Genomic DNA, 26,351 nt, shown 5'->3' with positions numbered 1-26,351 from the left:
GGAAAACTGTCAAGAATCATTTCTCAGGGCTGGAGAGTTGGCTCATCTGTTGTTACTTTTCTAGCCCCAAGTTTCCAAGTCCTTCCACAATTCTCCCCGAAACATGGTCAAGTCTATCACAGCAATATCCCATGAACCTTGTACCAATTTCTATTCTAGTTACAGTTTCTATTGCTGTGATAAAACTATGACCAAAAGCAACTTGTGGAGGACAGGGTTTATTTCATTTTACATTAGGTTGTCCATCATCCAGGGAAGTCAGGCCAGAAACTCAAGGCAGGAACCTGGAGGCAGGCTAGCTCAGCCTGCATTCTTTCCTCCTTTTTGCTTGTTTGGTTTGGTTTCGATTTTTTGAGACAGGGTTTCCCTGTGTAGCCCTGCCTGTCCTGGAACTCACTCTGTAGACCAGGCTGGCCTTGAATTCAGAGATCCTTCTGCCTCTGCTCCACCAGTGCTGGGATCAAAGGCGTGCGCCACCACTGCCTGGCTCAACTTGCTTTCTTATAGCACTCAGGATCACCAGCCTAGGAGTGGCACAGCCCACAGTGATCTGGACCCTCCACATCAATCATCAACCAAGAAAATGCACCGTGGGCTTGCCCGTGGGCCAGTCTGATATGTGCATCTTCTTAACTGAGGTTTCCTCTTCTAAAACGACCATCTGTCAAGTTGACACAAAACTAGCAGCACAATGGTTAAGAACACTTGTTACTCTTTCACAGGACCCAAGTTTGGTTCCCAGCACCCATGGGTGGCTCACAATCATTCATAATTCCAGTTTCATGGGATCAGACATTCTCTTTTGAATGTAACAGGTATCAGGTGTGCACATACATACATGTAGGCAAAACACCCAAACATATAAAATAAAATAAATAAATCTTTTTATAAATCAGTTTTTGTGGACTGGAGAGATGGCTCAGTGGTTAAGAATATATATTGCTCTTGCAGAAGATTGGAGTTTGGTTCCCAGCACCCATGCCAGATCCCTAATAACCACCTTCAACTCTAGCTCTAGGGTACCTGACATCCCTTTCTAGCCTCCTTGGGCAACTGTACACACCTGGCATACACACCTGGCATACACACAGAGATACACAAACATAAAAATAAAGTACTCAAAATAAACGCTCTGTTCTCTCCTTCCACAGTGTGGGTTCTGGGGATCATCAAGCTTGGCAGCAAGTGCCTTCAGCCACTGAGCCATCTTGCTGGCCCTATGCCCCCATATTCTAACATGCTTGTTTTAACAATGTAGTCCCCCCCAACAGTACTGGAGATAAAAACAGGACCTGGAAAATTCTAGGCAAGAGCTCCACTACTGAGCTACATCCCTGCCTTAGGGTTTTTTGTTGTTGTTTTATATAGGTGTTCCTAATCCTCCTGTCTCAGCCCTGCCAGTGCTTCTATTATACACTCAGCTGTAACTTTTTCTCATGTTAACAATTCTCTCTCATCACTCTCAAACTCCCAATTCAAATCACTGCTATTTGTTGCTATTAATTGCTCAGTAGTGCACGTTCTTGCAGTTTGGAAACTAGATAAAAAGCAGTAGAAGCAGCCAGAGCCTGGGAATGGAGAAGAAAAGCCCCTTTCAGGGCTCCTGACCTGTTTGGAGAAGGAGTCCTCGAGCTCTGTGATGTCATTAGAAAACTCTCCAGATGTGGTGACTGAACTTCCACCACCATCGATGCCCCCACCACAGGAGCCTCCATAGGGGAGACCCCGTTCAAGCCGGTGGCTCCGGGCACCAGCCATGGCACCCTCATCCAGTGAGGCAGGCTTGCCCTCGAAGTATGCAGGGTTCTGTGCTTTTTCGTACTCCTCAAAAGAGAACTGCATCCGCATGTTGGACAAGATGATACGGCGGGACATGCGGCTCTCTGAAGCTGAGCTGCGCAGCCGCTCAAAGTTCTTATTCATACGATACTGGCGAAAGGCTGTCTGGATGGTCCTGGCAGCCCTGCGGCTCAGGAAGGAGCCCCCATACTTCCTCTCCAGCATTTCCACCTGTCAGAGGAACAAGTTCAGAAAGTTGCCAGAGCCTCACAGCCTTGGTCCTCAACCATACCCCACTCAAGTTACAACTAACTGCGGGAAGTCCTGACAGGCCCTGTCTGTGCCCAGTGTTTTCTCACTTATAATCCCAGGATGTATATAGGCGCAAGAAAAAAGGAAACATAGTTTTTAAAATCAGAAAACGCTTAGAGAAACCAAAAAATGAAAGAAAGGAAACAGTAAATGAAGAGTAATAAGTTGAAGGAAGAAGAAAGAGAATCAGAGTAAGAGAAAAGCAGGAAGGAAGGAAAGACGGGAGGGGGCGAGGGAGGATTCACCTGCAGTCCAAACATCTAGGCATAGCCATAATTAACATGTTGATAACTGCCCTTCCAGGCTCTATTTTTCTGGTCTTGTATATTGTCCTCCCTTCCCGCCCTCCCTTTTCTCCAGCCCCAGCCCCTCCAGACAGTGTATTGTATCATACTGTGAAATCGTCATGTTATGTGTGTGCCTCCCCCCTTAGACTGCATGTCTTTGAAGGCTGGATGCAGGTCTCTCTCCTTCATCTTTTGGACCCCATTATTGGAGCTCAATAATGTCTGCTGAGTGCAATGACAGGCCCTGGAGTCAGTCTTCTCCAGTTCCAGCCTTACTGTCCCTCCCTGAATACCACCCTCAAGTACCACACCCCAACCTCCCTCCTTTGGCTCTCTCTGTATCCCACTCCCATTTTTAACCACAGCATCTCTTCTGCACCTTCTTGTCCTGCAGGTCTGTGGAGAGTTCATAGCTGTCTGACAGGGCCTTGGAGCGCTTTATCTCCTCCTCCTCCTGCTTCCTCAGGGCGACACTGGCCGGCTGGAGGCGTGCCCTCTGAGCCCAAGGAAGGCCCACCCCAGCAGGCGGGCCCCCCATGTGGCTGCTGGTGGGGGGCAGCTGGCTCAGTCGGTAGGGGGGTTGGCTCCCAGGACTATCAACCGCTGTGCTCAGGTCACTGCCTGGGGCATCACCCTCCACACTGTGGGGATGAGATAAAAAGAGCTAGGATGTGGCAAGGAGAGAAGCTTGCTAGGCCCAACTGAGTGAGTACACTAGATCCTGCCCCCCAACCCCATCTTCTCCCATTTCCTCAGATACCTAGGGACCCCAACATTTAAGAGACCGTCCATCTGTTTCCTCACTGCCTGCTTCCCTCAAGTACCCTTGTTTATCTTCATCCCCTTTCAGTTCCTTCCCTTTGGAACCCCATCTCCATAACTTCGTTCTGAGACACATTCCCTCCGGGGTGTTTCCTCAGTTCTGTCCTCAGTCCTTCCTACCCACCGCTCCTCACAATGTGGTCCAGTCACAACCCTACCCCTAGTCTCCTCCCACTCCCGTCCCTAGCAGCTCCAACCTCAAATCTTCCTTCCCCTGATGGCCTAGTTTCCCCCTCCCCCCACTTCTCCCCCTCCCAGCTCTAGCCCCTCATAACCCCATGCAATGATTTCCCAGAACTACCCCCAGACCAGTTTCCTTGATGTATAGCCCCCTCCCAGTCTTGTTTGATGATTCCTGTTCCCTGCCCATCCAGGTTCTCCCCTCCCCCCTCCCCAACCCAGCCCTGCCCCTGTGCCCTGCCCCTGCCCTTAGCAGCCTGGAGTCCAGGCCTGGCCAGTTCCCAGGGTTCCCAGGCTGCTGCGGCTGCTGCTGCTGCTGTTAGTGCTGCTGTTACTGCGGCTGCTGCTTCTGCTGCTGCTGCTGGTGAGAGGGCAGGGTGAAGGCACAGGCTGGGCCACAGTGGGAAGTGCCTCCCATTCAGCATCCTCACAGGTAAAGAGCTGCCCTGCGGGGAAGCTTCCTTTTTCTCCTCATGTCCTCCTCTGCTCAGCTGGGGGAGGAGGGCAGGGGGTTCTCAGGTAGAAAGGTGGCAGGAGCCGGGTCCCAGGTCTTGCCTGTTGTTCTGCCCGACCTGCTCCCACAGTGCCATGGCAACCAGGCTGCCAGGGAACCCAGGTGGCGGCAGAGCTCCAGGGCATGGTGAGAAGCACAGAGGTGGGGAGAACCAGGAAGGCTGAGGAGTGGAGGAGGCTGTGGGAGAATGGGTGTGGCTGGGCTAAAAGTATGATTTTTTTCCCCCCTGGGGGAAGCAGTACAGGCTGTGGGAGCTCCTGGCTAGTAAAGGGATTAAAGGACCTCTCCTCAGCTTCTATCGGCAGAGGCCAGGATGCAAGGCAAGGGTAAGTTGGGTGGGTGGAAGGGGTTGCCCACTAGCACAAGAGCTTACACTGTCTGGGGACGGCCAGCCCTCTGTGCTGGAGGTCAGAGGCAGTGGAGCTGGGCTCTGCCCTGGTGGGGATTCTTACTCGATGTTCATCCTCCACCCTCCCAAGTACTAGTCAGAATGAGACTGAAGGACTGCTTTCCACCCTAAATTCTCCTTCCTCTCTGACCTCAGAGACCCCTGCTGCCACCCCCCACAAGTTAGACCCAGCCCAGTATCAAAGACACTCCTGTCTCCCTCGGGATGGCAGGATCCTGCTCACCAACCTCTCACACCTCTCCCTTGGCAGTACACATTTCAAACCCAGCTTTGGTCAACTATCTCCTCTAGCCACAAAAACATCCACTGCTCACACTGCCTACAAGTTAGTCCAATTTCCCATCATTCTGGCATTAAAGGCCCCTCCGAGGTTCAACAGACAATGAATGCTTTCTAGAACACTTAGTATTTAGTCATCGTTCTGACCACTTCGTACTCAATAACTTGGCTGCTCTTTCTAACAACCCTATAAAGTTGTTATTTGTCTTCATTTTATATAGAAAACAAAGTCCAGGGAGGTTAGCTACCAACAATACAAGCAGGATTCAAATCCAGGCAGCATGATTTCAGAATTCACACTCTCTGTAGACCACGCTGGCCTCAAACTCACAGAGATCCACCTGGCTCTGCCTCCCAAGTGCTGGGATTAAAGGCGTGCGCCGCCACCGCCCGGCTGTTCACACTCTCAATCATTAAGCAGCCCCTAATATAACTCACCTGGGCCTAGATCCTGCTTTTTCTCAGATGTTCCTCAGTCCCTTACCTCTCAAACTGCTCATATACTATCTTCCACTCCCAAGGCCATCCCCATCATTTCTGGTAGCACAATCTGAGAAATGCCCCCACATGCTAGTTCTGTTAAGATTCAAGTCATATGCCCCTACTGAGATGCCCCTTAAATCTTGCCACTAGCCAGAAATGACTGCTGATCTTGCTCAGAGCCCCTACCTTTGCACATGACTCCTTTTCCTGGCACAGATTAGCTTTGGCAAAGAGTGCATGACTCTCAGTACCTCAGCATAGGAAGAGAATTTGGTAAATGCCTATCTGGCTGGCAAAGGATATGGGGCATAGACCAGAGTAGGTGTTTCTGGCATGAGGGAGTCAGTGAATGTTCTTGGCGACTGCTCTAATAAGATTCTCACCCGAATTTGTACCCCAAACTCCACTCTATCCTGTGGATAGGGAGAACGTTGAAACATACAAATTAGCCCATCTTGTTTTCTCATCAAATCCTGCCACAGCTTCCTAGAATTCACTCAATAAACAATAACCAAGTGCTTTCCATGTGTCATGCACAGCACTAAGCACCGGAAATACAATAAAAAAGCAAAGCCACCAAATTATTTCTTCGGGAAGGTGATATTGGAGTTGAGGAAAACAGACAAAAGAAAGGAAGAAGGAAAGAAGGAAGGAAGGAAAGAAAGAAGCAAATGTCTATCATTTCAAGTAGAGCTAAGCACTAAGATGGAAAATAAAGCAGAGTGTAAAAAGGTGCTGTTTTAATCGTGTGTGCGTGAGACAGAGACAGAGACAGAGACAGAGACGCAGAGAGACGGAGACAGACGAGCGATAGAAGTCAGAGAATTATGCAGACTTGGCAAGCTCTTTACCACTGGAGCCATAAACCCAGCCAAATGTGTTATTTTAGACGTGGTGTCCAGGAAAGCCCTGGCGAGGGGGTGGGGATGACACAGAAGCAGAACCCTGATGGAAATGAGGGAGTGAGCTGTGCTGAGCTGTCTGAGGCAAGAGAGTAGCCAGTACAACATGTCTACATGCTTAAGGGTCAATGAAAAAGACAGGACAGCCAGAACATAGTGAACAATAGAGAGTAATGAGAGATAAGACAGGCGATGAGATTTGTCCAGGTTAGTTTCTGTCAACTCGACACAAGAGAGAGTCACCTGGAAAAGCAGAGCTTCAACTGAGATTTGCCTCCAGCAGATTGGCTTGTGGGCATATGTGTGGGCATTTTCTTGGTTTATGAGATGTGGGAGGGCCCAGCCCCAGCCCACTGTGGATGGTGCCACCCTGGGCAGGCGGTCCTGGGGTGTATAAGGAAGCAAGCCATTAAGTGGCATGGTCTCTGCCTCAGTTCCTGCCTCCAGGTTTCTGCCCTGAGTTCCTGCTCTGACTTCCCTCAGAGATGGACTGTTACCTGGAAGTGTAAGATGCAATAAACCCTTTCCTCTCCAAGTTTCTTGTGGTTTGTGTTTTATCACAGCAACAAAAGGCAACTAACACAAGAGACACTGAGCCTATCATAAAGATTTTGGCTTCTGATCTGACTGTGATGAACATAGAAGGGATGTAACCTAACTTATCATCAATAGAACAGCCTCCAGCTTCCTTACTTGGCCTGAGTCATATATCACACCCAAATCTGGCTACCTTCTGCTCACACTTCGACATTTAGCTTAGGTGTGCCCTGCCACACCTGCCTGCCTCCTTCATACAGGTTACCTTACATACATGCTACTGTAGGGCTCTGCAGTCATCTCTGCTCCCTGCAACGGGCTTTGCTAGCCCCCTTCAAAGTGAAGAAAGGGAGAGTGGATATCATTGTAACTCAGGGCCATATATTGTTATGAAGTAAGAAAGCCAGGATGCAAACTCAGAGACCAGACTGCCCTCTAATGACATTTCAGCGCTTCTCCTAGTCCCAGGCCTGTGCTGCTCCGGGCTCTCTGTTCCTTGGTAATTCCTCTCTTGAGAACTTGCCCCATTTTGGTTGCAAAGGGAACAGTTGCAGGGACTGTAGGGTGGGAGCATAACCTCCCATTGGAGAGACTGGCCAAAACAATGGAGATTGCTTGAGACATTGCTCCTGCTATCATACATACAGCAAAGGAATCCGGAGGTGTGGAACGCTTCAAGTCAGAGCCCCTAAACACTAAAACACTTCAGTTACAGGCCAATCACATGGAACCCCCCCCCCCACACACACACACGAATAAGTATAACATCACAGATGCATCCATAGCCACACGGAAGTAAACATGAATACATGTCGACCCAAACACACACTGCCTGCTGGACTATTCTTTAGGGGGAAATGAGAGTATCCTTTGCAGAGGGGGAGAATAAGCCATGCTACACAAATAACCACAGAACAAAGTGGAAAGTTATCAGGGCTGGGGAATACAGGAAGTGATGGGGGAGTAAAGGAGAGAGATTCCTTCTGCTTGGGGGTGGCTGAGCAGAATAAAAATAAACTGGTACTTAACTATGCACCTACCCTGTGTCAGGCATTTTCCACACATTATTTAATCTGCATGGCAAACACAAGGGGAGAATTAGGATTCCTGTTTTACAGAGGAAGAAAACAGCTCTAAGAAGGAAACTGACTGACGAAGGTCACAGAGCTAGTAACTGGCAGGATGGGGATTCAGACCCAAAGCCTGTGCTGGCCCTCCTGCTGTCTTGAAGTCTTCCTGGGAGAGGAAGCTCATGGACTGTGCTTTGCCTAGGAGGAGTTAGCAGAGATGAGAGTAGGGGACTCTTGTAAGCCAAGGCTCTAAGATAGGGAGAAGCAGGATAGGATGCCTTCTAGGGACTTGAGGCTGGCTTGACCATGAGAGAGGGTGGGGCACTGACCCTTCCCAGATGCTACTCCTGTTTAGTGTGGGGATGTCTTCTCTCCCTCCGTCTCTTTATTGGTACTGCCCAGAGCCCGGAATTCAGCAGGGAATGGGATCAGAATGCAGTTGCCATGGAAATGAATGGAGACTGTTGCTATGGATACCATAAGATGAGGGCAAGAGGAAAGCAAGGTTGCTGAAAACTATCCCCATGACAACTTAGGTTGGAAAGGGAAGGGACTGGAAGTGAAATACAAAAAAACAAGAAGGTGAGGTTATGGAGACGGAACCAATGGCTTTAGGCTCTAGAGGGAAAAGACTGGGCAAGGAGGTTGGAGCTGACAGAGAATGGCAGGAAATACTAAGGAAAAGCAGCCACTGCTTGACAGCTCTTCTGCAAGATGTTTTTGCTGTCCAATCCAGTGCCACAGAGAATCCAATCCCAAATTCATCCTAGACTAACTAACCACTAGCCTGAGGGCTTACCAGGTAAACAGTGGGAAAGCAGATTCTGGGAGCCCAAAGACCTGGGCAGGAATCCTGAATCTGCTCATTTGAAGCCCCAGAAAAGTATTAGTTGTAACTTATTTATTCTTTTCACTAGGTCTAGCAACTGTGCAAAGTCTGAGTTTTCTCCCTGAAGGAGATACAACATAGATGGGAATCTGAGGTACAGAGAGATGAACTCAGTTGCAGAGTCTCCTACAAGTAGTGGAGGAGCCAGGACTCAAAAGAACACACGAGGCGGGAAGTATGGCTGAGTGGCAGAGCATTTGCATAGCATCTCCAGGTTTTGGGTTCAATCCCCACATCCACACACAGAAAACAAGAGCAAGTCTGCATACAAAGTTCATGTTCTTCCTGTCCCTTTCCACAGTGTAGTCCCTGCACAATCCATCTCTCCATTTCTTCCCATAGTGGCACACAAGGGACTAGACATCCGGTAAATATTTGTGGAGTGGTAAGCGAGGAAGCAGGAAAGCCTGAAGTTAGATGGGAAAAGCTCCCGCATTTAAGAACAATGATTCATGGCTTCTTACATGAGATCCACGGAGCTGGAGTGAACTTGACCAACAAATTTTAAGAACTATCCAATCCCACAGATCCAGGTGAAGCCCAGACAGTGAAAGTGACCTCTCTTCAAAACTTCCCTATCTCCTAGCCAAAAGTTGCACTTTGAGCTACAAAGATCCACGCCACCCCCACCCCAGCACTTCCTGTTGCCTCTCACTCTGCCTTGTATGCTCCAAAGAGGGAACAATAGGCTACTTGCAATTCCTCTATAGCAAGCTCATCCATCATCTTTCCGGGCTTGCATTCACAGACTTGCTTTATTTTTCCTGTCCAAAATGTCTTTTCTTCCGTTCACCTTTGGACTTAACTGGCCTAGATGAGCTCATCTTCATTTTGTGTACCCTGAGCAGGCAGCTCTTCCAGCCAAATCAGTTCTGACTCACTCTCACCCTCCCCAAAACCAACAAGATCAGGTACTGTCTCCTCTGTGTCTCGTGTTCACCCACCTCCTGGTGGCCCTTACCACCAGCTAACGTGATTTTCTCTTGAAGTATGCATTGCCCACTCTTGATCCCCATATCTGTTTTCCAAGAGTAGTGGCCTGGCATGATTCACTTTCATGGAGCTACCATGCCTAGGTCAGGGCCAAGCATACATCTGTTGCTCAGCTACCTTGTTCCCTAAATCCGCTGGTAACATATGCCTGCATGTGTGTAACCATCTGTGTGATAACTGTTACCCTAAGAGCCACAGCCCCATGTTTAAAAGTCAACCATATCTCACCCTTGTGATTACATTCACTGGGCACATACATAGAGACTTCTAGGTACAGAAAGCCAGAACCTCACACAGAAACCTCATATTCTCAGAATTCCTCATGCTGGCTCACACAATCACATTTCCTTAGATCTACAACAGCTCACAGTCTCTCACTACTGTGAGACCTGTGCAGCCTCACACACATGTACACATAGATACACAGACACATGGAGGTATATTTTTCTCACAATGGATATAAGCCTGCTCCCTTCCCACACCACAGAGCCTGTTTGATCCAGCCAATTCAGTTGCCTGAATGGGAGTTACCACTCTTCCAGTTCCCAAGATGACCACCTGCCCTTGACTTGCTCTCTTCCTTCCTTCAGTTAACCCCTGCCCACTTCCTCTATTTCCACTCAAATAAAGCATAGATGATCTCCTTCTCCCAGTCACAGGTCACCTAGACTCACACACCCTGGAGAGACATTTGAACACATTAATTACTCACCACTGCCCAACCTGACCCTGGAGCACCCCTGTGGGTATTGTTTCCCCCATATGGTCCCTATTCCCTGTAATGTCTTCTCACTTCTTGCCACCTAATCAAATCTTTCCCAATACTTGAGACCCAGTTCTTACCCTTCTTCCTCCAGCAAGCCCTCCTGGATCCTACTATTACCCACCCACCTTTCCATTTCCTAATATAAACACATCATGGAAGGGGGAGCACAAATCCATAGAAGCCACTGTCTTCTCTCCCAACAGCACCCCTTAAAGCAGTGGTTCTCAACCTTCCTAATGCTGTGACCCTTTAATACAGTTCCTCATGCTGTGGTGATCCCCAACCATCAGATTATTTTCTTTGTTACTTCCTAACTCTCATTTTGCTGCTGTTATGAATTGTAATGTAAGTATCTGTGTTTTCCAATGGTCTTAGGTGATCCACAGGTTGCGAACCACTGCTTTAAAGAGCCAGGTCAAGGAAATGTTTACATTCATGTTGGGGAAATGGATTCTTCTCAGAGATCTTAAGTTACAGTATCAGAACCAAGGAATCCGAATATTCAAATCATATCATCAGAATTTTTAAATGGTAGAATTATGAAATTTAAAATCATAGGATTGGACAATCCAAGTATCATAACACTGTAGAAAGAGAACTCACAGAACTGTATGAAATATGTCCCTGCATCATCATATTTTCAAAGCTCATAATTACAGCTTCTTAAAATGGTAGCATCTCAGATTCAGAATGTCAGAGCTGGAAGAACTCTGGTGACCCTGGTCAATCCACTCTCCCCATTTTCCAGATGGGTAAACTATATGTATTGCAGAAGTCAAGGGTCATGTCCAAGATTAGCCATTTTGAAGATGCCTCCAGCTAGTGCACTGAAGACAGTAACAGGTGTGCTCATGCTGGGAGACATTCACACATTTATTTATTGAATGACTTTTAGGTGTTGACAATGCCACAAATCAACTCCTACTCTGTCTTCCAGCCCATTACCAGCCCTGGATAGGAAAGAAGGCAAAGTTCTGGTGGGAATGGAGACAGGGAGATGGGGTGGGGTGGAACATACATCAGACAGAGAGAAGAGATCAGCTTTTATTGATGGAAATTTCTTTATACATAGCAACACACATGCTGAAAGGCCTTTTCCTCCTGATCATGTTTACAGAGCGCTATGGGAGTGATAGGGTTGGGGAGAGGGTATGAGGTGAGGCCTTCAAGCAGTGGAGTAAATGGCAGCTATGGCCACAGCAAGGAGCAAGGGGATGAGTGACGGGGAACTAGGCAGGCTGGGTTCCTGCTCCCGTCTGGTCCTCTGAGCCCTAGGCACCCTGCATCTCTGTTTGTGCTCACAGAGGACAGAGGTAGGTCCTTGGGGTGTCATTTGGAGACCTCTCCAGTAGTAACAGGCTCCAGGGTGCCTGGGAAGTAGGGGTATGGGTGCAAGAGGGTCCAGGTTCCAAGCTTCAAGCTCCAAGCTCTGCTTCTCCCATATTTTAGTAAAATCTAGGACTCCAGCTCTTTAATTCAAGGGCTAGAGCCTAGGGGAGACAGCAGGGGTGGGGAGGAATTCCAAGAAGGAGGTCGGGGAAGAAAGAGCATGATGCTTGCCCATCTGGTTCCTGAAGCAGGGGACAGGGTCCCATGAGGGATTCACAGAGGCAGGGGGCTGGGGGCTGGTTAAGGCTTTTGCTTCTGCATAGAAAATGGCCCTTGTCCTCTCAGTTACCGAGAGGAGGGACTACTGCATTCGGAGGCCGGACAGCAGAACTGGTGAGCGTCTTCCTCTTCCTCTTCCTCAGTTTCCTCCTCCTCCTCCTCTTCCCTGGGGCCAGGAAGGGCGGGGTAGAGGCCACAGGCAGGGGTGACAGAGAGAGGCAGAGACATTAGTTTGCAGAGAAGGGGAGATACATGAAGGGCCAGAACTGGGAGGTTGGGCTAGGATGGGGGTCCAAATGGGGAAGCCAGTGTGACACATTATCCAGGGCCACATCCAACTCAGTCTCCAAGGAGCCTATGGGTGGTCCCCTTGTAGAATAGCCCTCCCCAACCCAGCCTCAATCTTAGGGTCACCTTCACAGTATAGAAACACAATTTTTGACTCTGACAGGTGCCCAGCCTTCATTTCCCAATAAATAACAGCAACCTGTTTTGAGCTAGAACTTTGTATGCGCATCTCATCTAACTCCTGCAACAACTCTGCAGAAGCAGCATTTTAGAAATGAACTTAGATAAGTTCACAAAGTTAGATACACTGACCGAGGTCACACAACCGTGTATAAAATACAGTCAGGGTCTGAATCAGGAGTTCTTAGAGTTTCAGGTCTCAGACTCAGTCCTTCCAGGTTTTGTGCTAGAAATATATTCTGTCCTTACAGAACAAAGATTTGTATTTCCTTAAGACTCAAGGTCAGCAAAACCAAGAATGATGCTTAGAAATCACGCATGGAAATGCACAGCGTTAGAAGCAAAAAGACCTGGGTTCATGGGTTAGGGATGTGGCCCAACGCTGGAGCGCTTGCCTGTCACATGCAAGGCCCTGGGTTCCACTCCTAGAACCACAAAAAAAGGGCAAAGAAAGAAAGATATGGAAGAAAGAAGAGGAGAGAAGAGGAGAGGAGAGGAGGGGGAGAGGAGGGGAGGGAGGGAGGGAAGGGAAGGGGAGGAGAGGGGAGGGAAGGGAAGGGGAGGAGAGGGGAAGGGAGGGGAGGGGAGGGGAGGGGAGGGGAGGGGAGGGAGACCTGGGCCTAAACCCAGGCTCTACACATGCTTCTATGTTATGTGCCCTTGGGCATTATATTGCCCCACTTGGGAGTTGTTACCTCATCTGTAAAAAGGGGCTCATGCTGCCAACTGCCAGGACTGCCAACTTCCAGGACTGTTGCAAGGTCTAGAACAAACATTAAATGCCTAGCAAACAGTCCAAATGGAAACAAGAGCAATGGGGGATTTTGTTAACTGTTTCTACACCTCATTTCTAAGGGGCCAGGCTGCATGTGATAGTCACTGGAGTGGGGCTACAGTGTCATGGAGTGTATGGATAGATAGCAGAGCTGGGAGGGCATCAGATGTTTCAGAAGTGAAAAGGTGGGTTTTCTGGGGACAGCCAAGGAAATGGCAACATCCCATTCCCAGACTCCTCAGTTCAGAGACTATAAGAAAGTCTGGAATCCAGGCACGAAAAGGATCAGGAAGAGATGAGGAGGAGAGACAACAAGCAAGGGAAGGCACTGTGGTCCACCTAGCAGACAAGCACATGCATGAACACACACACACACACACACACACACACACACACACACACACACACATCCGTGCACACACCCTTCTCCAACTTGGAGATCCCTCTGACACACTGTTCCACATACACACTGAATCAGCAAAATCACATGACCCAGGTCTCAAGCCCTGAGCCTTAGTTTCCCATTCATCTCTACAACGTGATAAAAATGCCACAACTCTTAAAACTGTCATGAGGAAAACGTGACAGTCCAGTCTTACTGTTCATTCCCCTCTTACCAAGGACAGGCTCCTGCTCTTTCTCCCTCTGACAGCCCCCTTCTCTTTCCTTTTTAGCCTCCCTAAAGTTCACCTTTCGGCACCAACCTCTTCTGCTCATCTTGGCTCCTCATTGTCTGCTGGATAAAGTTAAGACTTCAAGTTGGCATTGAAGGCTCCCTTATTATATGGGCTCAGATGGCTTTTCTGGACAGATTGACTCAAACAGGCCTGAGTTTCAATACCAGCCCCACCACCTACCAGCTTGTTGTGCTGGGATCCATTTCTTCACCAGTCTGGGACTCATTTTCCTTATCTGCAAAACGGGGAAATATCCATCCCATAGGGTATGGTCGGATTAAATGAATCCACAAATGCTAAAGCATCTACCGCAGGAGAGGTTTGGTGCTTAACACATGCTAACATTATTATGGCTGTCATTGCCAGTGGCATCCACATTGTTATACTCACTCCTGCCCAACCGTCATCAAACTAGTTCAATATTACATCTGCATGCCCAGCCTTTTCAGTCCTCTATGCCTTTGCTGATTTCATTCACGCTTCATTTCATGCTCCCGATCCGATGCTGCTTCCTGAGAGGTGTACTCCCTGACTCCCAGCCACAAGTATTCTTTCCTTCTAGCTGGCTCCAGCATTTCTGTGCTTGGGCAGGCTTGTTGATGTCTTTGAACTTCCCTGAAGCATTCCTGGCACCAATCTCGATGCACCTATATACCCATTACCATCACTACTTTTCCTCTCTGGCAGAAATAGGGGCGCCCTATACGACTCAAGGCCAGGTTCCACCTGAGATCTGGGCTCTCTCCTTGCTCTCTCATGCACAGCCACCGTTCCTTCTATCCCCCATATTCTTAACTGTTCTTTCTTTGTTGCCTCCTTCCTGTCCCCATTTATAGAAGCTCAAGTCTTTCCCATCTGGGAATCAAAACCCTCTACCTGCCTCCACATCTCCCTCTGTCCCTCTTTCTTCTTCACAGCTAAGCTTCTTGAGAAATTTGTCTACACTGGCCATCTCCACTTCAGTACCTCCTACGAGTTCTTCAACCCACTGCAATCTGCCTCTTGCACTCATCACTGCATGGAAAATGTTTTTCAGGAAGGTTGCCCAGGACTTCCTGATGGTTAAAGCAATACATTCACTTCTGCCCTGGGCTTAACTCCTCCTGTCCACAAGACTTAACAGTCTTAACAAGGCCACTTTCTTCCTTGGTGAGCCCACTCACAGTTGGTTTTCCTTCTCTGGCCCATCCCTCCACCTCTCCTTGGGCCCATCCTGCAGGTTGGTACCTCTACCCCAGTTCTTCTCTCGTATTTTCTTTCATCTCACTCTCCTTCAGTGACGTCATTTCATTTCATAACTTCAGGTGTGGCTCTATCTAGCACAGATCTTTCTGCTGGGTCTAGTACTTGTGAGCCAGCTCCAAGAGGACAGCCTATATAGCCCTCAGATGTCAGAGGGACCTCTCCCACAACCTTATCAGTGCAAGCCTTGCCTCTTGCATTTCCCACCCGAGTGAAAGCTACTGCCATACACCTAGTCACTTGTGCCCAAAACACACCTTGAAGACCCTATCAGGCAAGTCCAACCTCTTGACATTTTGACATGGTGACATCTACACAGTTTGTACTTAAAAACTGTGCAGTCACATTACAAGAAAAAAAATGCAGAAGGTCTCACAATATTTTTAAGCAAGTTTAAGAATCTGTGCTAGACCACATTCACAGCTATTATTGGCCAAATATGGCCTAAAGATTGCAGATTGGACACACATACTTGATTCTTCAGTCACTAAAACTTGCTCATTCTACCTCCTAAATAGCTCTAACATTCTGCATGTTATCTTCTGCTCCCTTTGCTCCTCATTCAACCTTTTTCAAATTTCATTGTCCTTCCTACACTTGTGTCCTTCAAACACCTGCACCTTCCATCTGGAGTTCCATCTCCTACATTTGTGCATGGCTTGCTGCCTGACTTCCTTCAAGTCTCTGATCAGCAATTCACCACTATAGACTCAACTCTTCAAGAGGCACCTATTCACCACACACACCCTGTGGTTTATTGTCTTGTCTACAGTAAGATCCACCAAGACAGGCATCTGTCTTGTTCAGTGCTCCATTTCTCATGCCCAGAGCAGTGCTTTACTAAGTATTCATGCAATAGATGAATCCATTGCCAAGCCTGAAGACTCCAACCAACTGTGAACTACATTCTCAATCATGTCCACCTCCTCCTCCATCTCTTCTTAAGCACCAAGTCTCTGACTCTGGTCCTTCCTTTTGCCCAATCACTTCTCAGCCCACCTCCTCTGCTCTATGCTTGCTGTCACTTTCCTAGTTTCTCTTCTCTTGGATGACTACTACATCAACCTCTTCCCAAATCTTCCTTCCTTCTAAAATGTTAATTTGATAATGATACTTGCCTATTCAAGAACTGCTCCAAGCTCCCAGCTGTCCCCCTTGAAAAACATAACAAGCCTATACTCCCGAGACAACTGCTTGAGACATGTCTAAACTCTGCCCCCTCTAATATTTCTTTTTGCTCTTTCTTACCTCCAAACTCTGTGCAGACCCTCAGAACATCCTCCATCATCTATTTTTAGCTCTTGACATCACTATGGATCTTAAGTAACTAGCTTAGATGTTACTTTCTTTGGGAAACTGTCTGACTCACAACTTAGAAGTAATATACCTCTCTCTCCCTCTCCCCCTTCTCTAATCCACAGGAAAATACATGTCTCTGGTGTTACTTGGGATCTCTAAGAACAAGGAATAGGTTGGAAGTTAGTAATTATGTATGAGACCAGGGACTTAGGATGATGGATGAGCATTGATGGAAGTTCTTGTTTCTTATACTATTACCCTGGACTGGGCTCTGGTATTCTGTTAATGTCTATTCATTTCTGCCCTCCTATACCTCAGCTTCACTACCTATAACCATTTCTATCACCCAACAATTGAACTGAAGCTATCTTATTAACAACTCTCAAAGGATTTGGATTCCAAATTTTGAAATTAAAATGCCTCTGAATGAATGGTGCCCACCAGAGTCACAAAATGTACTAAGTGTAACTGGCCTTGCCTGACTCTACTTTTTCTTTGCCAGTCCCAAATTAGAACTCACACTGGCCTCTGTGTACACAATCTACTTTTTGCAGACAAGGTTTTCTGTATCCCTGGCTGAACTTCAACTCTTCATATAGTCAAAGATGGCCTCCTGATCGTCCTGCCTCCACCTCCCAAGCGCTAAGATTACAGATGTGTCCCACCCTGTCCAGCTCCAATGATTTTTCATACTGACTGCTAATGTGACAGTTCTAAAACACAAGTTTTATCAAATTATACTACCATTTTTCAGATTCTTTCACATGATACCTTCGTACCAATAATTTTGGCTCTCAACTTTTCTGAGGGGATACAAATCCCTTTATGCATTTAATGAAAGCCATGAACTATCTTGCTCATAAAATTATGTGCATAGTTATACACATGTAGCATTTTGATTCAATTTCAGGAGGTTCGTGGGCCTCATGAAGCCTACCAGGGAGCCATACACTCCACTCTCTTGCTTGATCTAAAAACATCTAGTTCTTTTGCATATGTTATTCCTTCTGCCTAGAATGTTCTTCAGTACTTCACCCATCTGGCTAATTCTTACTTATTCTTTAAGACCCAGAACTCAGGGTGAGTTCACCTGTGCCAGCCCCAGACAGGGCTGGAGCCTTTCCTTTCAGCTCCTATTCTCTACCCTCTACCCCATTGTGTTCTTTTATGTCACAGGCCTTCACAGTCTTCCCGCAGCTAACTGGGGATTCACAGAGGACAACAATAACCTTGCAGAGGCAGTACTCTGTGTCTGCTGAAATAAGTACCAACAACAACAACTCTACAGAGTACCCATTGTGTTCCAGGGACTTAGTGATATGAATTCTGAACGAATTCATTTGAATGGAATCACCCACTCCTCAGCCAATAAAATCCATGATGCTGTTGGCAGTATTCTGTCCTTTTCAACAGAGAAAAAGGGGATTAAGAGACGTGTGAAGTAAGTTGTTCAAGTGATTGAGTTTGGACAGAGCTTGCCATGGTTGTCATGGCAAACAGTGTTACACCATGCCTTACTGCTCTAGACTGTGAGGTTACAAGAGAGCATCAGCAAAAGAAAAGGATTGAGAACTAGGACCAGAGCTATAATTCCCATATATGTCATGCCAAGGCCAGGCACCTGGTGCTCTCGTTATTATGCCTCCTCCACCATCCTCATGTACTATGTTTACCCTCCTCTTTCCCCAAATTCTGCCTGCTATGTTCAGGGCCAGTCTTTGATTCAGAACCATCTTCACACATGTATTGTGTTACACACTTTGTTAGTGGCAAAACAAAATCTGAGTACTCTTTCCTCTTCTATAGTTGGCAGTCACCTGCAGTTTCACATGACCACTTCCAATCCCCAAAACAGCCTTGAGAGGTAGGCAGGCATTAGCCTCACGACTAGATTGAGGAAAGAGAGACCCAGAAGCTAAATGATTTGTCCAAAGTCACAGGAAGTGGAAACTCTTGAGCTTAAACTGACTCGATTTTTCCCCCAATGAAGTTACCATGTTTGGAACAGTGAAAAAGAAGACATGGCCATTCTTCATAAAGGAGGAGAATGAAAGAAAGTTATTTTTTTCAACTCATTAAAAATGTCACCTCCTATAGGAAGCCTTCCCTAGATGCCAGATGGAGTTACATGCCTCTATTCTGGCAGCCAGCTCAGCCTAATTCAGTCCCATTCCAAAGTGCGCTATGCTTCTTTTCTCCCTGCTAGACTAGAACTCCTTGAAAGTAGGACCAGACACACTCCATTCCAAAAGAGCAGCACGTGCACTTAACTACTGACTCATCTCTCCAGGCCCAAGAATATATATATATTTTATTTAAAGTGTAGATAAAAGTTATTTCCATCGCTTTAACAAGTGTATAAACTAGCTAAAGGTAAAGGTTATTCATAAATCCTGCCTGTATTTAAGAGAAGCATACATTATCTAACCTATTAATTAAGAGGTGGTCAAAGGGCTGGAAAGACGGTTCCATGGTTAAGAGCATTGCCTGATCTTCCAGAGGATCTGGGTTCCATTCCCAGAGCCCATATTATCTATAACTCTAGTTCCAAGGCATCTGATATCCTCTTCTGGCCTCTATAGGTACCAGACATGTATGTGGTGCTCAGACATACATGCAATCAAAACACCCATGCACATACCCGAATTAATGAAAACAATTTAGAAGACTTGGTCAAGAGTGGTATTCGAGGCTGGAGAGACTGCTCATCTATAAGAGCATGCTCTTGCAGAGGACCTGAGTTAGACTCCTGGCACACACGTCAGAAGACCATAACCTCCTAGATCTCCATCTAATGCCTCTGGCCTCTAAAGACACCTGCAAGCAGCCTGGTCTACATAGTAAGTTCCAGGACTACATAGTGAGTTCCAGGACAGCCAGATCTATATAGTGAGATCTTGTCTCGAAAACAAACAACAACAACAAAGACACTTGCACTCACATGCGCCACTGCATGACCACACACACACACACACACACACACACACACACACACACACACACACACACACAGAGTTAAAATTAAAATGAATATTTTTTTAAAGGAGTGATATTCTACAGGGGTATTTAATAAGGAGTTGCACAACAAACTTTATGTTTGCAATTTGGATTGGATATTTTAGAAAAGGTTTCTGCCTGGCTAAGCTGGGCTTTCTCTCAGTAAATCCCGAGAAAAATCTTTCTCTGAGGCGTGGTTCTCAGCTTGGAGGAATGTACACATTCAAGATTCTCATGCTTGAGATATCCAGCATCACAAGCCTGTGATGTTAGCACTCAGGAGGCTGAAGAAGGAGAATCAAGAGTTTCTGCCCAGCTGGTGCTAATAACAAGACCCCATCTCATAAATCCAAAAAGGAAAAGAGAAATTCTCCCAGCAACTGACAAAGTGGCCCTACAAAACAAATAAACAAAAACCTGTATTAATCTGTACTCCAATCAATGTACATAAGAGGTTCTGTTTTGATACAATCCTTCTGATCTTTTTAAATGTTTACACTTAAAAAATGGTGCTTTGTTATGGTTTCAAAACCTACAGTTTATTAACGAGTAGTAAGGTAAGTGCCTATTCATAGTTATTACATAATTATCTATTTCATTGTTGAATCATCAAATGGTGTTATTTAAACATTTTATTTTACTTTGAGACAGGACCTCACTCTATAGTGTAGGTTGTTCTGGAACTCACAATGTAGCACAGGTGGGTCTCGAATTCATACAGGTAACTGGATTACAGGTAAAATTCTACCAAGTTCAACCTAATTCTCCATTTTCAATGGGTTGTGTATCTTTTTCTTACTGACTTCTAGAACACAATCTAGATTTAGACAGAGATAGCAACATATTATGTATTAAACTTTCTACTGCCATTATTTATTATGTATTAACTTTGTGTACACCATCTTTCTCCATACAGTTTTAAATGTTAATGAAGAAAAATATTACTCTATTTTATGGCTTCTGGGTTTTGTTGTTGTTTGAGAAGGGATCTGGGATCTCACTATGTTGCTCCTGCTAGCCTTGAACTCCTGACTTCAAGTAATCTTTCTGCTTCAGCTTCCTGAGTATCTGGGACTACTGGCATGCACCATCACAACTGGCTTGGCTTCTAGATTTTGTTTTGGTTTTTTGTTTGTTTGTTTTCTAGACAGGATCTTACTATGTAGCCCTGGCTGTCCCACATACTCACTCTGTAGACCAGGCTGCATTTGAACTCACAGAGATCTTCCTGCCTCTGTCTCCCAAGTGGTGGGATTAAGGCTATGAAACACTCACTGCACCCAGCTTTGTCTTATAGGTTTTAAAGTCTCACATTGCAAGGCCTTCTGTATCTTAATATTATAATTAAAATATTCCAGATTTTCTTCTGGTATCCTACAACCATATTTTCATATGGTCTGAAATGCCTTTTTTTTTTTTTAATCACAAACTAATTTCCCATTTCAACATGTGGATTTGCATCTAAACTCCCTACTTTGTTCTGTTTATATATTCCTCTATTTCTGTGAAGACACAATATTTGCAATTACTGAAGTCTTTAAATTTTTTTTAGATTTATTTATTTTATTATTTTATGTGTACTGCACATCACAGGTATGTTTGGTGCCTATGGAGGTCAGAGGAGGGTATTGGATCCTCTAGAACTGGAGTTATGGATGTTTGTGTGCCACCATGTGGGTGCAGGGAATTGAACCCAGGCCCTCTGTAAGAGTAACCAATGCTCTTAACTACTGAGTCATCTTTCCAGTCCATTAATGCACTCTTATGGTAAAGTTTGGGTACATTTAATAGGTAAATCTCCTACATTATTTCTCCTTTGCAAAAATTTAATTAATGAATATTTACTCTTTCCAATGAACTTTAAAATGCAATTGCTCAGTACCAAAGAAAATACCACTGATATTTTTATGACAAATAAAAATTTTTATGATCAAATTTTGATCAAATTGGTGGAAAATATCATTGTTCATCATATTGAACCTTTCCTCCTCAAACAGAAGATAATGTTTGATAGAGTCAATTCTTACAGCCTTCAATAAAAACTTATAGCCCTCTCCAAAAAATATTTCCTGTTTCATGTAAATTTCTAGGGAGTTTATAGACTGTTTTTACTACTGTGAAAAGTATTTTCTCTATTACATCTTTTAGTTAGATACTACTGGTATTCAGAGATGCTAATGTTTTGGGTACATATTTGTCCTGTATGTACCTAGCACATTGGAATTCCTTAGTAGTTGAAAGAAGTTTTCATTTTATTCTCTTGACTAATTAGACAATCATATCATCTTCAGATAATGCTAATTATGAGTCATTCTAATATTTACACTACTGATTTCTTTTTAAATTCCATTGTTTATAATTGGAATGAAATACACATGTGTATGAAATTGTCAAATAACAAATTCAATAAAAGAAATACCACTGTTTAAGATTCCCAAAAATTAATTAAGCAATAGTGATAGCAATCATTCTTACTTTGTTCTTGAATTTAATGGAAATGTATTAAGTGATTCATTTTTACATTTGATGATTGTCTCTGCATTCTTATAAAAACAAACCTTTACCAAGCTAAGGAAGTTTTCACTAATTCCTAGCTTAAGGTATTAGCTATCTTTTGCTGTGTAACAAATTATTCCACTGTAGCAAGAGAATGTAATGTAAATTTACCAGCATTAATAAATAACTAAATGATCTTTCCTATAAAAGAGAAATATTGCAATAAATTACAATAACAGAGTTCCTAATATTTATCATTATCATTTATTACTACTATTATTATTTTAATGTATACGGGTGTTTTGCTTGCATGTATTTCTGTGCACCAAGTACATGCCTGGCACCTAAAGAGGCCAGAAGAGGGCATTGCATCCCTTGGAAGTGGGTTTCAGAAATTTGTGAGTTGCCATGTGGATATGGGCAATCGAACCCAGGTCCTCTGGAGGAGCAGGTGGTGTTCTTAACCACTGAGTCATCTCTCCAGCCACCAGGGTTCCTAATGTTGAACAATCCTTGCACTCTTAGGAAGCCTTCATTTGTTAAGATAATCTCTCTCGCCCTCTCTTTCTCTCTAAAGGTTTCATGTAGCCTAGACTGGGTTCAAACTTGCTATATAGCCAAATCTGACCTTGAGCCCTTCATCTTTTGGCCTCTACCTTATATTCAAAGTGCTAGAATTACAAACCTATGCCACCAAGGCATAATACTCTAATAGGTTCTTTTTTTTTCATAATACTCTATTACAGTATTTGTTACATCAGGTATGGGGGCACAAGCCTGAAATCCCAGAACTCAGGAGGTAGAGGCAGTAGAAACCCGAGACTGAGGGCAGCCTGGATGACATAGTGATTTCGAGGACAACCTCTGAATAACTTAGTAAGATAAAGGAAAAACGGGCCAGAGACACAGCTCAGTCTAACATGCACAAATCCCCGCATCTAATTTCCAGTCCTGATAGATAAAGTTGCTCATTGACATATAATTGTGTGTGTGTGTGTGTGTGTGTGTGTGTGTGTGTGTGTGTGTGTGTGTGTGTGTTGGGGGTAAGGGGTGGGGGTGGGGGGATAAAAACCCAGAGCCTTGTGTTCTGCCATTTAGCTTTATCTCCAGCCCCGTTCTGCTTTGTTTCTGAGAAAGGGTCTCTTTACATTGCCCAGGCTGACTTCAAACTCCTAGGCTAACGCGACATTCTTGCCTCAGCCTGTTGAGTATCGGGGACTGCGGGTGTGCCACTGACCAGCCTTACATCAGGAACTGGGAAGATGGCTATCTTTTCCTATTATTTGACCTTGCCAGATTTGATAGAACTTTCAGAACCTCCAGAAAAACAACTGGACATGGTATTATTTCTCAAGAGAAAAAAATGCCCACTTTTTTCATTTCATTCCTCACTTTTCCATTCTATTCAGGTTTGGGTTTTTCCCCCCTTTTTAAGGTACTTTCAGTAACTTACATGTTTCTAGAAAATCACCCAATTAAATTACATTTTCATGTTTCTTGGTATAAACACACACACACACACACACACACACACACACACACACACAGAGCATTTTCTTATAACTTTTCAAAAAAAAACTCAGAATTTATGGTAAATCCTTTCTTAAAAAAATCTTTTTTTGCTTTTTCCCCAGTCATATCTGCCAGAGGATCAAAACTTTGGTTTTCTGTTTCATTGATTTCTGGCTTCATCTACAGTAATTAGTGGATTCTGTTTTCCTTTTGTTGTTCTTTTTCTAGCTTCTTAAGTGGAATAATTAGTTCATGTAATGTAACCTGCCTTGCTCTCTAATAAAAGCACCGGGAGAGCTGGGACTGTGGCTCAGTCATACAGTTGTCTGCCTAGCACTCGGGAAGCCCTAAGTTCAGTTTCCAGCACCACAATAAATAAAGAAATGCACTGGAAACTATAGGTATTCTTCTAGAGCCCCTATGACACACCTCATAGGTTATGAAATGCAATGGTCTCCTAAATGAACTTATTAAAAATAGCCTATAAATTCCATTCTTACTTCCTTTTAAATGCAAGGTATTTTGTTTATTTGTTGAGGTGGGATCTCACTGTGTAGTCCCAGCTAGCCTTAAACTCATTGTGTAGACCAGACTGGCTTTGCACTCACAGAAATCTGCCTGCCTCTGCCTCCTGAGTGCTAGGACCAAGGTGTAAAACACCACATTGCTGGGCCTCCTTTTATTTTTTATGTGGCTGTTAATACTTCCTTTTGTTGAATTCTAATCAGAAATATTAAAGAGGATTTTCGATTAACTTGGAAATAATGTTTTCTCCAAAAATGTAGGCAGATCCTTCCCTCTGCCTAAACATCCTTCCACAGTCTACTCAGACAGCAAACTCCTATTCATACTTCAGAACATCTTTCAAATGCCACATATTCCAAGACCAACCACTCCTAGCTATGGAGACAGGCCTCTGAGGATGGACTTCTTAAAAAAGTAAAATTAAAAAGAATAAAGGACAAATAGATCCCAAAGGTCCTCTTTAGTCTCCAAACCTGATCTCCCAAGATCCTCAGACATTCAGACAACCACTCCACAGTCACTCGGGGGACTAAGGGACACAAGGCAGGGGTGGGGGGTGTCTGGCAATGGTGGTGCATATTAGTTTGGAAGGGAAAAGGATTCGGGGAGGGTTAGGTCTAGCTCTTACCTGCTCTCTGCCAGCCTGCCTGAGGGGGTAAGCTTCATGGAGTCAAGGACCTGAGTAGGACAGCAATACTGGTGTAGAGTATGAGACGCTGTGGACCTGAGAGACAGCAAGAGACAGGGAAAGAGAGACAGAGAAAGAGACAGGGAAGGAAGGGGGAGGCAGGGAGGGCAAGGGGGACAAGGGGGTCAGAGTAGGTGGGGGATGGGGAAAGGGAAGGTGCAGAGGAAATGAAAGGGAGGAGGGGTGGGAGGGAAGGAGGAAGGAAGGAAGATATGGTGGGAAAGGAGGGTGAGAGGGAAGAAGAGTAAAGGGAGGAGGGGAAGAGGAAAGAAAGGGAAGGAGAAAAGGAGGGAAGGAGGCATGGAAGGAGAGGGGAGGGAGGAAGGAGGAAAGAAGAGAGGGAAGGAAGAAGGGGGAGGGAAAGGGAGGACAGAAGGAAGGAAGGAAGGAAGGAAGGAAGGAAGGAAGGAAGGAAGGAAGGAAGGAAGGAAGGAAGGAAGGAAAAAGAAAAAAACCACAAAGTCAAGAAAGAGAGGACAGCACTCAACCACAAACAGAACACAATGACAACAGGGGGCAGTAGAGACAAGAGCCAGGCTTGGGCCTCCTGTGTTCCAGGTGACTCCGTGGGGACCTGGGTTACTGAGAGACGCTGGGACACCACAGCAGGGAAGGGGGAAAGGAGCCCTCCTCACAGCAGACACCACAGGGGAAGGTAGGAAGGAAAGCAGAGGGAGATGAAAGAGAAGAGAAAGCTGTGTGGGCAATGCAAGGGCTCCCCTTCGAGAAAACCCTTCATAGGAGGGGAGGGGAGGGCAGGGGAGGGCAGGGGAGGGCAGGCAAGGGTGGAGCACTGAAGGGCAGAGGAAAAGACAGAGAGAAACCGAAAGAGACAGAAAAGGAGAAAGAGGAAGGGCTAGACAAAAGACACAGAGAGAAGACAGGGAGAGCCAAAGAATGCCAGAGCAGAGGGACCGAGGGCAGAGAAGGCTGACAGAATCTCAGTGGTCTTGGCGACAGGATGGGACTCAGAGCTTGGGGCGGAAGGGCAGGCAAGGTAGAGGACAGGGTGGTTCCAAGGAGGAGTTTTTTTTTTTTTTGCTTCCAAGGCTGTTACTGTCCCCCACACATCCCAAGGCTGGGCCCACACTCCACCCCTCTGCTGCACCCCACCCCCACCTCCACCCCTCCGGCACCTGCTTGATGTGATTAAAGTCCAAAGGATGGCAAGAGGGAAGAGGAGCGACAGTAAGTAGGGGGGCTAAGGGCCTTGTCCCTGCCCTGCCCAACACAGTATGGTTGCTGGGGGTCATATCAAGTGGCCACAGCCAGGACAAGCTGAAAGTGGAGCCTGCCCCTCCAGATCAGCCAGCCCCTGTCTCTGCAAGTCCCGAAAGGTAGATGGTCAGTACCAGCCACTCAAGAGCCCAAGTAAAAGTCAGATATGGGGCTGCAGTCCAGCCCAGCTGCCCATTCTCTAATGTAGCACAAGCCCAAATGTTTACAGAGAATCTTTGAATGTGCGAGTTCTTCTCTGAAGCTCTAAATGGCTCTCATCATCTTCAGAGTGGCTGTTTCTCAAGTACCCCCTATGTGCCAGTCACTGGCTCGTCATCTCACTGCATGTGAGCCTCAGACACCCTCAGGCGGCTGGAATGTTGGCATCAGAATGTCAGTGGCTGGAGCATGCAGGCTGCCGGGTGTGCCAGGCTAACGCCAGGGCAGTCACAGAGGTCACCTCTCACAGGCCATGGGCTGTACTGCTTGGGGCTCTAAGATCCTGAGCAAGCTGGCTTTCAGATGCCCACAGACTCACTCACTCAAGTCGGCTCCCTCTCCTAAACCAAAGGCCTTCAAGAGTACAAAAAGGGAGCCAGAAACCAGGAAGCCAGAAGGCAGCTG

The 26,351-nt window shown here is 45.8% G+C and overlaps 1 protein-coding gene across 7 annotated transcripts in view; it reads right to left on the bottom strand.

Annotated features, from left to right (window-relative positions):
* The window catches only part of Iqsec2 (IQ motif and Sec7 domain ArfGEF 2), an 82,151-nt gene that overhangs the window by 20,524 nt on the left and 35,276 nt on the right, over positions 1 to 26,351 (bottom strand). For 4 of the 7 annotated variants that reach the window (XM_006993993.4, XM_076562046.1, XM_015987496.3 and 1 more), the window contains 2 exons: positions 2,758 to 3,019; positions 1,609 to 2,010 (listed from right to left, as the gene is read on the bottom strand). In XM_006993993.4, the coding sequence (XP_006994055.1) occupies positions 1,609 to 2,010; positions 2,758 to 3,019 (664 nt within the window). Of the gene's footprint in view, positions 1 to 1,608; positions 2,011 to 2,757; positions 3,020 to 24,449; positions 24,546 to 26,351 lie in introns of all 7 variants that reach the window. The other 3 variants (XM_015987494.3, XM_015987497.3, XM_015987495.3) reach the window with 1 other exon arrangement.

This window comes from Peromyscus maniculatus, chromosome X, assembly GCF_049852395.1.
Source record: "Peromyscus maniculatus bairdii isolate BWxNUB_F1_BW_parent chromosome X, HU_Pman_BW_mat_3.1, whole genome shotgun sequence".
In the NCBI taxonomy this organism is placed as follows: domain Eukaryota; kingdom Metazoa; phylum Chordata; class Mammalia; order Rodentia; family Cricetidae; genus Peromyscus; species Peromyscus maniculatus.
This window is presented reverse-complemented; position numbering and strand designations above follow the sequence as displayed.